Genomic DNA, 13,721 nt, shown 5'->3' on the forward strand with positions numbered 1-13,721 from the left:
GTGAACCTATAAGTCATTTGTCTGCCTTTATCTTTTAGCCAATGTGAGGGTGTTACTGGAGGGCCTACCATCACCAAGTCATATAAATAACAGCCAATTAAATAACTGAGGACATACTGTATATTAGGCACCATGCTATGTGCTCTTAGCTAGAGATTAAAGCTAACCCTCAATAAAGCTCAAATATATGGGCAAATAATTGCAACACAGTAAATTATATAATAATAGAAACATGAAATAGGTAGAGTGATAGTAAAAAGGAACAGGTGACCAGATTTATTTGAAGACTTATGGCTAGTGGGAGGAAATGCCTGAGAAAGGTTTTGATTGGCAAATAGGAACCTGTAACGATAGGAAAGGTGGAAGGTATTATTCAGAGTGGTTGGACAACCTAACCCCACTCTTTTGAACAACTCAATAGAAGATAATAGCTCTCACTGATTATGACAAGAACTGTAGCGGGTATTTTAACATCTATTATCTCACATCTTACACCCGTCATGGAGACAGGGATCACTTTCATCATTTTCCAGAAGAGGAAGGGGTAAGTGACTTGCCCACAGACATATGGCTAATAAGATGGAACTGGAAGATAAGCGATGTTGTAGTTCAGTGGTTTTCAGAAAGTGTTCCGTAGATTCACGAGTTTTGCAATTGTACACAGGTTAGGTGAGGGGATAAGCCTGTTCTCCAGGCCCACGAGCCTGCTTCAACCAGTGCAGCTGCACTTTGATTTATTACATAATTGACTTGCATTTAAGACTTTATCTGAATAAAGGTATTACTGCTTAAAAAGAGAAAACAACAACAAAAAAACAAACTATAATAACTGCTATAATTGAGCAAATCAGTTTCTTGAGGCTATACTCTGCAATTTAGTCAACTTGGTAGATAACTGAAAAATTGACTGTACTCAGCACAGCCTAAAATATTCACATCAAAGGAACAAAAACATTCAGACCACATTTATTTCCATTCTGAGCCAGCAGATACCTGCTGCATTTGAAGGCCAAGGCATGAGTGTGGTTCAGAGATGGGTTAGACCTAAATGCTGAATGCCAACAGTGACAGCACTTCCTTGCAAAGGCATGGGCAGCTGGAGGTTTCCTGGCATTGTTTATGTCAAGCCAGCCCACAACATTATATCCATATCTCTGCTGCAAACCTTGTGCCAAAGGCCTCGGCCACCATTATTGCCTCAGCAAGTCCCCCACTGACAGCAAAGATAGATCTCCCGCTTCCAGGTGCTACCACAGATGAAGTGGCTCTAACAACTAGTGGAGTCATTTGTGATGCACTTTTAATTGGATCAATTTCCTCTCAATTATGCAATCTTTAGAAATCGGATGCAATTTCATAATCAGAACATGGGGCTTTCTCCAGATGAAAAGCACGAGACAGACCAGTTCAACATCATTTTAATTAGCTCCTTTCCTATCCTTTGGCAGCTATCACAAGAGAGGCCAAAAAAGCAACACCACCACCAAAAAAAAACAATTTGAGTAGCTCGGCTTAGCAGATTTTGTGTCTGTGAAAGCAAGGTAACAGTTTTTTGGCTTGCCATCAGCCCTGCACCCAGAGCACAAGATATGTTGCTTGGTAAACACCAGAGCCTGAGGAACCTTGTCACAAAGTCCCTCACCCACTTCCGGGCTTCCTAAAAGCACAAGTTTCTTCCTTTGTTGAACTGTAATTATAAGGATAAAGCAGATGGAGGAGGCTGAGTTTAGAACAGGGTGTTGGTGACTGTAGACCTTGGGGGCTGATTCTGTACACGTGTATGTGGAAGTAAGTTTTGGATTATCTTTACATAATAGTGCTTTTTGCTGAATTTTGACCTAGGTAGATTCGTACTACTCTCAAAGAATGCACTGTCAGACATGGAAGCAAAGCAGCAAGGTACAACTTATCCCTCCCCTCACCTCCCAAATTCCATATTTAATTAAAAGACATGAATACCAGAGATGAAAAGACAATTATCAATTAGTTAATGCTTGATAGAGAGATGGAAATAAATCCCCAAACCAAGTATTATGCACTGACTTGAGGAAAACACAGAATAAGGACCAGTTTTGCTTTAGCAATGAAAATGAGATGTGTCCACCTCCCCACTTTGTTGGTCCTGGCCCGTGTTGTACAATTCCACAGACAGCTCCTAACACAGGTCAGTGGAAAGAGGTAATAGGAAAAATGATGCGCTCTAGAGACTATTCAAGAATGTTTGCTGACTATATTAGCATTTATTTTTGTTTATTTGCAACTTCCTATGCTTTGGCATAATTCCAATCCACATGCTCCTTTAAGAGGCAAGCGATTTCCAGGCTAAAGCCTTCGACACCAACGAGGGTCAATCCATTCTCTGTCACACCTGCAATTACAGACCAATCCAAGATGGCACAAAACCCCCAGAGCCAAGAGTTACTGCTTCCCAAAGGGACTATATAGCTCCCACGGTGGCACTAAATGAATGGTCTTTCACACTGGTAAAGGTGGTCAGACCTGAGACATCATGCCACAGGAATGTGATGTCTGAAGTGTCACTGAAAGGTAGAGGAGATCCCACTACATGCGTGCACACTAAATGCAGCAGAGTTGAAGAGGAAGTGTCACAGATGGAGCATGTTATAATAGGAAGGAAATAATGGACCAGAGTTATCAAAGCCAAAAGAGAGGAAAATCAACAAGGGTTCAATACACGGGAAAATTTCAAATACAGGGGAAAGAGGCTCTCTGCTGAAGCCTTAGAAGTGCCTAAGTTCTAATGAAACATCAGCTAATCTCATATCATGTGTCCTGTTTGGGGTAATGCATCTGTTAAAGCTCTAAACCTAGGCGAGGAGATAATGCAAATGAAAAACACTAGAAGACAGAGCTTCTAAACTTCTAGGCTAGCCAGCTGAAATCAGGACACAGGCCAAGTCTACACTATAGTACCACCAACAACCAAGAACAGGGAAGGGAAGCTGCTTGGGGAGCAGAAGAAACTGCTATTTCCCAGCCCCTAAGGGGTAGAATATCTTCTCAGATGGTAGCTGTAAACCTTGATGCAATGATCCCAACAGTCCAAGACCAGCAGCTGCCCCTTAGGTGTGAGGGCGATGCCCACTGGACAGGTGAGCCCCTCTCGAATAAGGACGCTATAGCCCCCACCCTTAGGAAAGTGGAGAATTTCTTTGCGACTACTGTCAGCCACGATGAGATCACCACGGGCATCCACACACATGCCAGCAATGCAGCGGAAATCCTCGTTCTCCGAGAAGAAGTGGCTAATCTGGCGACCCAGCTGCCCGTCGGGGCCCACAGAGCCAATGGAGAAGCCACCCTCCAGGTGGTGCTCATTCTGCCGATTCTCCAGATTGAGGCCCAAGCCCTGGGTGAAGTAGACAGTGCCTTCAGCGTCACAGGTGACAAACTTGGGCCGCACAGCACTGCAGAGGCAGCTGTATTTGACCACCCCTGCTCCTCGGTCAACGGTGAAGCACCAGAGCTTTCCACCTTCCACATCAGTTACCACGAATTGGCCAGATGGAAGGGCTGTGATGCCCCAGGGCTTGCTCAGCTGGCTCCTGTGACAGGCCACGCAGTGGCCATCCAAGGTGTATACCTTGAGGGAGTTGTCATAGCTGTCAGTCACACCAATCAGCCCATGGCAGTTCATGGCAACTGAGAGAGGAGTGAGATTGGGCAAGTCAGCCCCAAGGAAGCTCAGAACAAAGCTATCAATGCCACTGGGGCTGCGGCGGATCTCCTTCAAAAAGCCTTTGCGGGTAAAGACTTGTATACGGTAGTTGCCACGGTCAGCAACCAGCACTTCGCCTTGACTGGTCACGTAGAGACTGACTGGGAGGTTGAACATGCCTGGAGTGCTGCCTTTGGCCCCCATCTTCTTGAGAAAGAGGCACTGCTGGATGCTGGCGGCTGTGTCAGAGCCCCGCTGCTTAGCAGGCGAGGCCCTAGGGCTAGCAGCCACTTCCTCAGGGCTCATGTCCATCTCTCTAAATGTAACGGAGGAAGAGGCAGCAGAGGCTGCAGCCTCCATGGCCCAGGAGTCTTCCATGTTGACTGTCCGGGGCTTCCTAGCCGCCTGCCCGATTTGGAGGGGGCCGACGTGGCCGACCTTGAGGAGCTCTACATCCTGCAGGGTGAGCTCCCGGGGCAGGCTGGCAGTGAGCGCCGGCTCCTCCTCGTCGGCTGTCTCTTCCAGTAGTGCTACGTCTGCCTGCTTGATCTTGGCCAAGAAGTAGTCACAGCGAGACACGGCCTGCACCTCGGCGACGTTGAGCAGGTAACTCTGCTCCTCTACCACCTGGCTGTTAGACTTCTCAACCTCGGCCAACGAGCCCGTGAAGAACTTCCGGGAGCGAGCCAGCTCCTCCTGGACCCTGCGCTCTTCGTGCCCGTACTCTTGGAGGACTGCTTTATACCTCGCCTGAAGGTCCTTGGAGACTCCTTCCAAGGCTACCTTCCGGCGCTGCAGCTCCCCCATAAGCTCCCGCAGACGGGCCAACTTCTCTCCAAAGTCCCGACGCCGCTCCTCAGCTGCTTCTTTGACAGGGAGTGTACAGTGGCCAGGAGGCTGGTGGTCCGCCTCCCGGCAGGGCTCACACAGCACCACGCTGCAGCTTTGGCAGAACTGCCGGGGCAGCCGCCGCCCGCACGACCGGCACATGAGCAGCCCCACGGCCTCACTGAGCCCAGCCGTGTCAATGATCTTCAGCACCGTCAGGTTGTCCGTCAGCTGGGTCAGGCTGGTTATGCGGGTAATCTTGCTGCAAAAGGGACAGCGGACACCATTGATGCTACTGGCCAGTAGCTTCTCCAGGCACTGGCGGCAGATGGTATGGCCACAGTGCAGGAGCTTGGGCCGCAGCTGCTCCTCTGTGAAGGACTCCATGCAGATAGGGCATTCCAGCACTTCCCGCAGGGCATCCAGGTTCAGGTGAGAAGCTGCTGCCGCAGCCATTGCTATTGCCTTGAAGGGGCCTGCTAGCACAGCCCAGGACCGAACAGCTTGGTGTTCATGCTCCAGAGGGTTGAATCCTGCTAAAGAGAAAAGGAAGCCATTATTCCACTGCCTCTACGAGTTAAATCACTCAAGAAACATTTAGAGAATGGCTACCATCACTCAGTTCAGTCACTGACTGGTTTGGAAAGGTAAACTGGGGAATGATTATAAGAAGTCTTCAGAGCCAAAATGAGACCTCAGAACTTCATTCTGATGAACACAGAGAAACAATGCATGTTTTGGAGCCGGGAACTAATATGACCAAAGCTTGAATGCAGTGGGGGAAAAGGCAGAGAAACTAGTTTGGAAGATACTGCAAAACTGCCTGGCGAAAGTTACAGGGAGGCTGAACTAGGGAGCAGGTGGTGGAAATGGAAAGAAGATGCATTTAAGCAATATTCCATAAGTACGATCACTAAGATTTGTTAGCTGAGTGGATTGGGGTGGGGAAGTGGTAGAGCTAAGACAGCCAAAGACTCAAGCCTGGATGATTTGAGAAATGGTAGTCCCTTATCAGGGACTTAGTTTTGGCCTGAAATACCCCCTCCTACAAGCAGTACATGCCATGAATTCTCCCACCCTCCTCGATCCACATATGCTCATGAAGTAGAACCACAGAGATCTCAGTGCTCTCTCTGCAGCCTTATGTCAATGTCAGTTTATACCCAAAATAAGAATGAATAGATCTAGCAAGGTGAGGCACAAGGATAAATTCAGCCCTTCTTAAATGCAACTCCTACAGCTGCACCTGTGCAGTCTTGTGATCTGCAGATGGTCAACCATCGAGGAGGAGGAGGAGGAAGACCAGTTAGCTTGGTTTTCAGGGCAATGCAGCAAGCTGGGAAAAGCTTTGCAAATGTCATTAATTCTTTCTCCACCCATAGAGAAGAAGGGGAGTCAGCGCGGAGATACGTGTTACAAATTTCCCCATATTTAGCTTTGTATCACATTCTGACAGATATTCAGGAGCAGACATGCACAATCTGTCTAAAGTCAATCCAACCTCCCTGAAATCCCACTTTCCTTCTACTGGAAAGGAAAGAGTATACATCTAGTGCTTACTATGTGCTAGGTACCATGCTAGATGCTCCGTATACTTAATCTCATTTAATACTCATAATGACCCTATGATGTAAGTACTATTTTTATTACCCTATTTTACAGATGAGGAAGCTAAGGCTCAGAAAAACTGGCTCAAGGTCACATGGTGCAAACATGGTAGAACCATGCAGTACAGATATCTTTAACTTGATTTAACCCAACATTACTTCAAGCTTTTTTTTTCCCGTCATACAACACTTACCATACTCTGAGAAATGCTGCCTAACAGCATAGAATTGTCTCCACAATTAAGAAAGAATCATGAGATTTAGCTGCTCTAGAGTGGGTTAGATTGCTTTATTAGCTGAGTGACCCACTCCCACACACCAGCCTGGCAACCTCTTACGATTCAAATCCATGCCTCAACAAAATAACACATTACCCCATACCATGACCCTAAAAGGTCTCATGGGACTATCCATGTGACTAAGCTGTGAACGCTGAATGCTTAAATGTCATGGGTCTGGCTGCAATCGTACAGAAACACTGATAGAAACCTCAGCTCAGGACCCAGGCAAACCTCCTCAATTCCAAACCAATAGCTTCAGTTCTCTCTTCCATCATCTGGGACAACAGACTGAGGGCAACATTTGGTATCTGGATCCAGAGCATGTTACTTTACAGTGCCCAGGGACATCTGTTCTTCTCAGAACTGGCACTGCAGATCAGCTAATTAAACAAGTGTGCCAACTTGTAAAAATACCAGCAAATTCTTTCTCCAGTTTTCTGGAATGTCATACCACCTCCTTCCATTTAAAAGCTTCCTGCCTCCCTGTTTAAGCCATCCACTTTAAAAAATGAATTTACTATGCCCGCGTCCATCCCCCAAAATATCTCAGCTGTATGCGGCTTCACTAGGCTCTCTGAGGCAAGAGAGAATGTCAAGGATCCCTTTCCTAAAGCTGCCCTGCTTTGCCAGGAAACATGAGGTCCCATCACTAAAGCGTCAGGTGTGGAGATAGCTGCGTTATCGGTCTAGGCTCCCGCTGAAAGTGGTGCTCCCAGGTTGTAGAAATGGGAGACATGGTTCAGGCCTTTTCTAGGTCTGAGGCTATGTGACCGGCAGATACAGCCCCTCTCTTCCAGAAGGATACAGCTGGTCATTATTGTTAGCACCGAGAAGCATTCAGGTGGAAGGTCAATTTGAACTCAGTTTCCCTTGAAAAGACGTATGTGTGAAAGGAATTGTCTTATCATTCCAAGTCTTTAAGTTAGCTGCCCATTTTCTGCCATTTATAAAATCTAAAACCAACCAGAATGAACCCCCAACATGTTATTTACAGTTTTGGCTGCCTTCCTGATACTTTGAACATATTTCCTGTTGTGCACTTTGTACTGTCAACTCTTGACCCCCCCACCTCAGCTTACTGCCCCCCCCACCAATTTCTTTGATCTCATGATTAGTACTGCACACCCCATACTGATACTAGCCCAGCTCTGGTTCAGCTTCACATGAGAATCTACCCCCTAAGCTGTGTTTGCTCCAGCTGCCCTAAGACTCAGGAAAATTCTATAGTCATACCCTAGCCTGATCTAGCTGCTTCTGGCACCACTAGGCTTTCCCCAGTCTATGACATAAATAACAAGGGTAGCAGAACAAAAACAAAAACCTGTGAACCTTGAAGTCAGACAGAACTGGGATCAAATCAGCATGTCATTTACAAGTTGTGGGACAGGAAGCAAGTTATTTAATCTCACTAAACCTGTTTTCTTACTTTATAGAAGATAACTAACTTTACTAACTTTACTTTTTTTTTTTATAGAAGATTACTTTTTTATAGAAGATTACTAACTTTACTAACTTTACTAACTTTTCTTTTTATGGCATATGGCATATAAAGGCACATAAAGATTTTATGGCATATAAAGGCACATAAAGATTAATAACCTGTCAGCTTTGAAGGAATTTGATTGAGGACACTAGATATCCATGTTAGAAACTGGCAAATGAATTCACAACTTCTCTTGTTCAGAAAATACCAAGAGGGGCATAAAAGGAATTATGCAATAAAATATAGATTTTAGTAATAGCAGGAGTAGCAGCAGGGGTGGCGGTGGCGACCACCCGGCCAGTGAGAAGGAATGAACAGGCACTTTTCAAAAGGCAGACAGCACCCAAGATATCAGATAATACACTTCAAAAATTAAAATGCTGAACCTTCCCTGGAGATTGTTTTATGTGTTCTCAAAATCAAAGGATTAGAGATGACCTAAGGTTTCAAATTGCCATCCAGTGGTTGAATCCCCACCATGGGATAGTTCTCTAGATGTCTCTATTCCCTAAACCTGTTAGCCCCTTGGGGGTCTTAAGCTATGAGCAAAACTGCAGGACTTTAAGAAATTAAACAACAAATCTTTACTGAGCACCTACTGTGAGTCCAGCCCCATGAAAACACTGGAGATATAATTTTGAGCAAAAACAGACAGGAACAGAGTTCACATAAAAACTAGACAACATGGGAAACAGCAACTACATTTCCTTTCACAAGACATAAAGGTCCATCCTACTTCTTATACAGTCCCCTGGTTTGACTGGGTTTTTCGCAAGGCTTATCCCATTTCCTTTCATGACCTTTCTAAACTTTGTTTATTCCTCCAGCATTTGAATGGAATGCGAAGCAAGTGCATAACCATCTCCCTGCCACCAATGCTCACTCTCCAGGAGCGGCTAGCAGGGCTGATTTTAAGAAAGTCAATGAGGTCCTCATCTGACACTCACCCAGTTCTGTGTGTGGGAGAGGATTCTTAATGTTACATTACTCAGGGCATTTAAGGTACCTGCCAACAGCTAAGATAAACTCTGCAAGTAGGGGCTCATTGGGAAACGCAGGCATGACCCCAAAGCTGTACCACTGTGGGACACACAAAACAACCCAGAAGAGCATGTTTGTAGCGAAAAAAAAATCTTTAGCTAAAACTCTAAATCAATAATAGTTTGCTGGAAAAAAAAAAAAAAAAAAACACTTGTCTGTCCTCTGTCTTCCTCCAAAACTGCAGGACCTAGAAGGGATCCCCTGAATCTTCCACAAACATGTGCAATGCTGCCAATGAGACTCAAAGAATATAGGACAAGGGGAAAATCAGCAGTCTTCTCGGGGGACTTCCAACTGATCTCGACCCACCCTACTCTCAGTTCGTTTCTCTGCATACAGCATATGCACATTTAACCATGAGCTTTTGATTAAAGGATCAGGAAGCAGATCCTGGGAAAGGTACAAGAGGGGATGGGAATTTGGGGGAGACCAGTGGGGGCTGCTTAGGTTCAAGGAAATTTGGCAAAGCAATACTCAGGCCCCTTCCAGCCTCCCCATCCTCTCATAATTGCTACCTCTCATAAAACTGCCATTTGCTGAATGTCAGGCACCTTTTACACATTACCTCTTATTCTCATAATAACTACGTGAAGTATGTTTTATTCCTCTTTATAAATAAGGAAACTAGGCTCAAAGAAAAGCAACCTGTCCAAGGTTTCAAAGCTGCTAAGTAGTAGAAGTGAGATTCAAATCCAGGTGTGTCAACTCCCAGCCATAAAACCACAGCCACGCAAAAGATGTATTATAGTTTCCTAGCTGATTAGGCTACCATTAGCTCTAGGCACTCTGCCTGAGAGGCTGGTAGAGGTACCTAGGAATGGATTTTTAATCTGATTGTTCCACTAGAAGAACCTAATGGAGGTAGTGTCAAAGAGGCAGCACATCTGTGTGCAGGGACAATGAACCACTTCAAGGGCCTTGTAAACTTTTGACCACCAAGCACTCTCCAGACATGAGTGTATGGGCTCTTAAGTATTGAAAAAGCCTTTCTACTAAAACTAGTATAATGTAACTTATGAGTCAGACAGATCTGGGCTCACATCCCTGCTTTGCAACTTGCTATGGAGACTTGGGTAAATCATTTAACCTATTAGTTTTCTCATCTGTAAAATGTAGAATAGCACCTAGATTATTAGCAGGCTCATTGGCAGGATTAACTGAGATAATGCACACAATAAGCACTCAATAAATGGTAGCTTTTCGTGTTTTCAATAGATTGAAGCTGATAAGGGCAAGTACTTGTCCAAGATCTCCTAGTAAATTAGCAGCAGAGGAAAGGTTTTGAACTTTAAGCCTCTGATTCCCAGGCTGACTCCATTTCCATTACATATCTTCCTTAGGGCTGTGTGTGGATTTTCCACCTAGGTCTCCGGCCTTCTGATGCAGTCCTACTATGTTTCTGAGCTGGTTTCAGTAATGCTATAGCTAGTCCTGGAGTTGACAGAACAAATGCTGTCATTCTGTTCCAAGGGAAAGAAGCCCACAGGAGATCATTCAGAACAGGAGTTACTTTCCAGAGTATGGATGCCTTCAGCCTCGGTCCCTGCTGTGAAGTGTTTTTTCAAGCCAATGGCCTCCATACCTCACCCTCTAATCTCCTGCACCTTATCCTGTCTGCTAACCTCAAGATCCTCTCCTTATCTACCCACTGGTCCTGGTCTAAGAGCAAATTGAGAACAAAGTCCAGGGCTACTCCCTACCTAATCAGATGGATTTATTCCCTTTACAGTTCAATTTGATACTCAGCGATACTCACTGGGTCATCCTTTCCTTAGAGGGGAATGAGCTGAGATAGACAGTAAGACCAGGCAGGCCCCAGCAAAGAAGCAGCAAGGGAAGAGAGAATAATACAGGATTACAGAGAATATGAATATGAATATGAAGCTACCTTTGGCATCTCTAGCTGTGGAACCTTAGACAAGTCACTGCCTAAGCCTTAGTCTCCTTATGTGTAAAACTGGATATTGTAGCACCTACTTAGTAGGGCTGTTATGAAAACGAGTAAGAAAGTAGATATGAAAATGAAATATTACTAAATGTTGAGCATTTACTATGCACCAGACACGAAGCACTCGGATTTACTTCACTGAGTCGTCACAGTAACCTGTGATGTAGGTCCTGTTATTAACCCCATTTTACAGATGAAGAGCCAGGCACAGGAAGGTTAAGTAACTCATTCAAGACAGAGCCGAGATCGGAATCCGGGATATATCTGACTCGGCGCAGAGTTCAACTTCGGCACTACTGCCATGGACCCGAGACTCCTTTGTTGTGAGGACCGTTCTGTGTGCTGGAGGGTGTTTCACAGCGTCCCTGGTGTCACCTACGGGAGGCCAGTAGTCCTCCCCACCCCAACTCTAACAGACAAAAATGGCTCCAGACATTGCCAGATGTCCCCTGGGGGACAAAACCACTGCCAGTTAGGAACCATTTCTTTAGAACTTGGCCCAGGACTAAATGCTCAATGCATCTGAGATCCCCTTTTCTTGTTTCTCTCCCAGTTCAAACACCTCATGTGGGATTAATCCAATCTACTTATATCACTGATGAGGAAAAAAAGACATGAGATCATGTTCCACTCATCCCCTGGAAGTCACACACACTATCTGTCACCACAGCTTGAAGGGACCGGCAAAGGGGGGCTGGGACAGATGACCTTGAAGAGTCTCCTGCTTTATGATTCCACTGACCACTCTCCCCCCCCCTCCCCGAAGCCTACCACTTTCAGCAGGTCTGGGGTTCGAGTGGAGTCAGTGGGCGTACCACGGCTGCCTCATGGTAAGAGATCTCTGGCTAATAATTGAGGGAGGTTCTGCCCCTCACAGGCAGTCAGGCTCCTTCAGGAGTCCTGAGCTCAAAGACTTACGACTCTTGCTGGACCCCTGAACTCTGCTCAACTTCATACGCTCATATACAGTTTCATACATTACTTCTAGGTCTTTGGGTCCCCAGAACTCCCTTTGCTTCCCATGCAGAGACTTCAGGAAAATTCCTTTAGCAGCCCTAGACACCCATCCACGACTCTATTCAGTCACGACTCTATTCAGTCTCTTAATTCTACAGTCCAATCAGTACCTCTCCACCCCACCGTTCAACCATTCCTAAATCCCATTCCCAACTCTTCTACAATACAGAATTCCAGCCTTTTGGGCTCTACCCTGCCAGCCTCACCAGTTGCTCACTCATGTGCCCTGAATCCCTGACACAGATCCTTTAATCTCTGTTTCCAAACCTCTGCAACCTTCAGCCCTGCATCACGGTTTAACACCCCAGTCCCACACCTCAGGTGTGTGCCCTCCCTCAAGCAGAGCCTCCACCCACTGCATGCCATCAGGAATCCTGCCCCGCCCTCAAGCCCTGCTCCTTCCTCTTGCCCACCCGTGTCTTCTGTCGCTTCAAACCTTAGCCAGGTCTCTTCTTTCTGCCGACCAGATAGATACTGCTTCCCACTGGTTCCCGCACGAACTCAGCCCCTCATTCTTCCCCAGATTCCACTCGGGAAAACGCTTCCTCCTCAGCCATGATGATAGCCCCGGACCCTGCTCCCTCTGACCTCAGATCTCGCCCCCCGCCCCAAAGCCTAATGCCCCCAGACTCCCTCAAGCCTCCTGAGATTCTGCACCCCAAACCTCACCAAGGCTCCCCCATTCCTTCATATTTCCGAGACTCTGCACCCCTGGTCCCTCCAGGGCCTTCAGATCCCCTCCCGTCTCCCAGATGCTGCACCCGTCTCTCCTCAGGGCCCCACATTACCTCATACCTCCCGAGATGCTGCACCGCGACTCTTCTCAGAGTCCCTCGCTCCCCTCCCCGGCCGTATTTCCTCCGAGCTCCTCAGCCCCGTCTCGGACCCCCGCCGCTCCGAGCCTGCCCCCGCGCAGCCCCACCCCCACCCCGATCCCACTCCTCAGATCCGGTCCCCCAGACCCTGCCATTCTGGCGTGGACCGGCCGCTGCACGCCGGCACAGCCCCCCGCGCCGCTCGTCAGCCACCGCCCGCGACTCCGGCCTCGGTCCCGGGTCTCCCACCGTCCACCCCGCCCCCTACCTGACCGCCCGCGGCTCCGACGCGTCCACTGCTGCCAGCCCACCCGCCCGCCGCGCTCTGCGCACGCGCCAACGCGCGCCCCTTGGCGGGCGCCAATTCGCAGAACCGCCTGTCCGTCACTTCGGCCCGCCCCCCCACAGGCATGCTGGGGCTTGTAGGCAGTGGCGCCGGAGCTCGCGGCCCAGCGGCAGGGTGGCGGCGAGCCCTCTGGAAAGAACGAGGTATCTTGGGACGTAGTTCAGCTTTCTGTCCCCGTTGTACGGTTAAAGAAACTGAGGCCCAAGTTCACTCAGCAAGTCGGGAGCTAAACCAGAACTCACGTGTCTGACCCCAATCTGTGTCAACCCCTTTGCTAACCCATGGCCTCCGGGAGTGTTCCTCAGCCAAGACTTGGCACCTCTCAGAAAGGCCTCGCTCCACGTCAGCTCTGCCATCTGAGAAATGGGCCAAGGAGATAATACAACATCCACTCCGGGGCAAGCACAGAACCTGGACGCGCTTGGGAAGGTAGCTCTTCGCCCCCTCAGTTCTCCCTGTGACACACCGCAGCAGCCTAGAGATAAGCTTATCTGATGAACAAATTGCTCTCCTGAAGGATTCTTACTCCTACTCAGCTGGGAGGCCGACAGCGGAGGTAGATATGAGAGCACACTCTCCATCCTCTGTAGAAGCTACCCAGGAACCCAAAGCCAAGTCTAATTTGGGGGGAGCCAGGAGGGGTAAGAGTCTTCACAGGTAAGCGATGGTCTAGCCT

General features: G+C 47.6%; 2 protein-coding genes across 11 annotated transcripts in view; one reads left to right on the forward strand and one right to left on the reverse strand.

Moving 5' to 3' along the window:
* ASTN2 (astrotactin 2) overlaps positions 1 to 13,721 on the forward strand; it is a 907,765-nt gene that overhangs the window by 690,170 nt on the left and 203,874 nt on the right. The gene's annotated exons all lie outside the window — the stretch shown is intronic.
* Positions 1,403 to 13,021, reverse strand: TRIM32 (tripartite motif containing 32). 6 transcript variants are annotated; one of them, XM_030858875.2, is made up of 2 exons: positions 12,968 to 13,021; positions 1,403 to 5,040 (listed from the first exon to the last, which is right to left on the reverse strand). In XM_030858875.2, the coding sequence occupies exon 2, from the start codon at positions 4,961 to 4,963 to the stop codon at positions 3,002 to 3,004; it is 1,962 nt and encodes a 653-aa protein (XP_030714735.2). In that variant the 5' UTR covers positions 4,964 to 5,040; positions 12,968 to 13,021; the 3' UTR covers positions 1,403 to 3,001. The 6 variants fall into 6 exon arrangements, with proteins under 6 accessions (XP_030714735.2, XP_030714733.2, XP_030714734.2 ...); XM_030858873.2 differs by having other exon boundaries at positions 1,403 to 5,043; positions 12,968 to 13,003; XM_030858874.2 differs by lacking the exon at positions 12,968 to 13,021 and adding an exon at positions 12,673 to 12,793.

The sequence above is a fragment of the Globicephala melas genome, chromosome 6, assembly GCF_963455315.2.
Source record: "Globicephala melas chromosome 6, mGloMel1.2, whole genome shotgun sequence".
In the NCBI taxonomy this organism is placed as follows: domain Eukaryota; kingdom Metazoa; phylum Chordata; class Mammalia; order Artiodactyla; family Delphinidae; genus Globicephala; species Globicephala melas.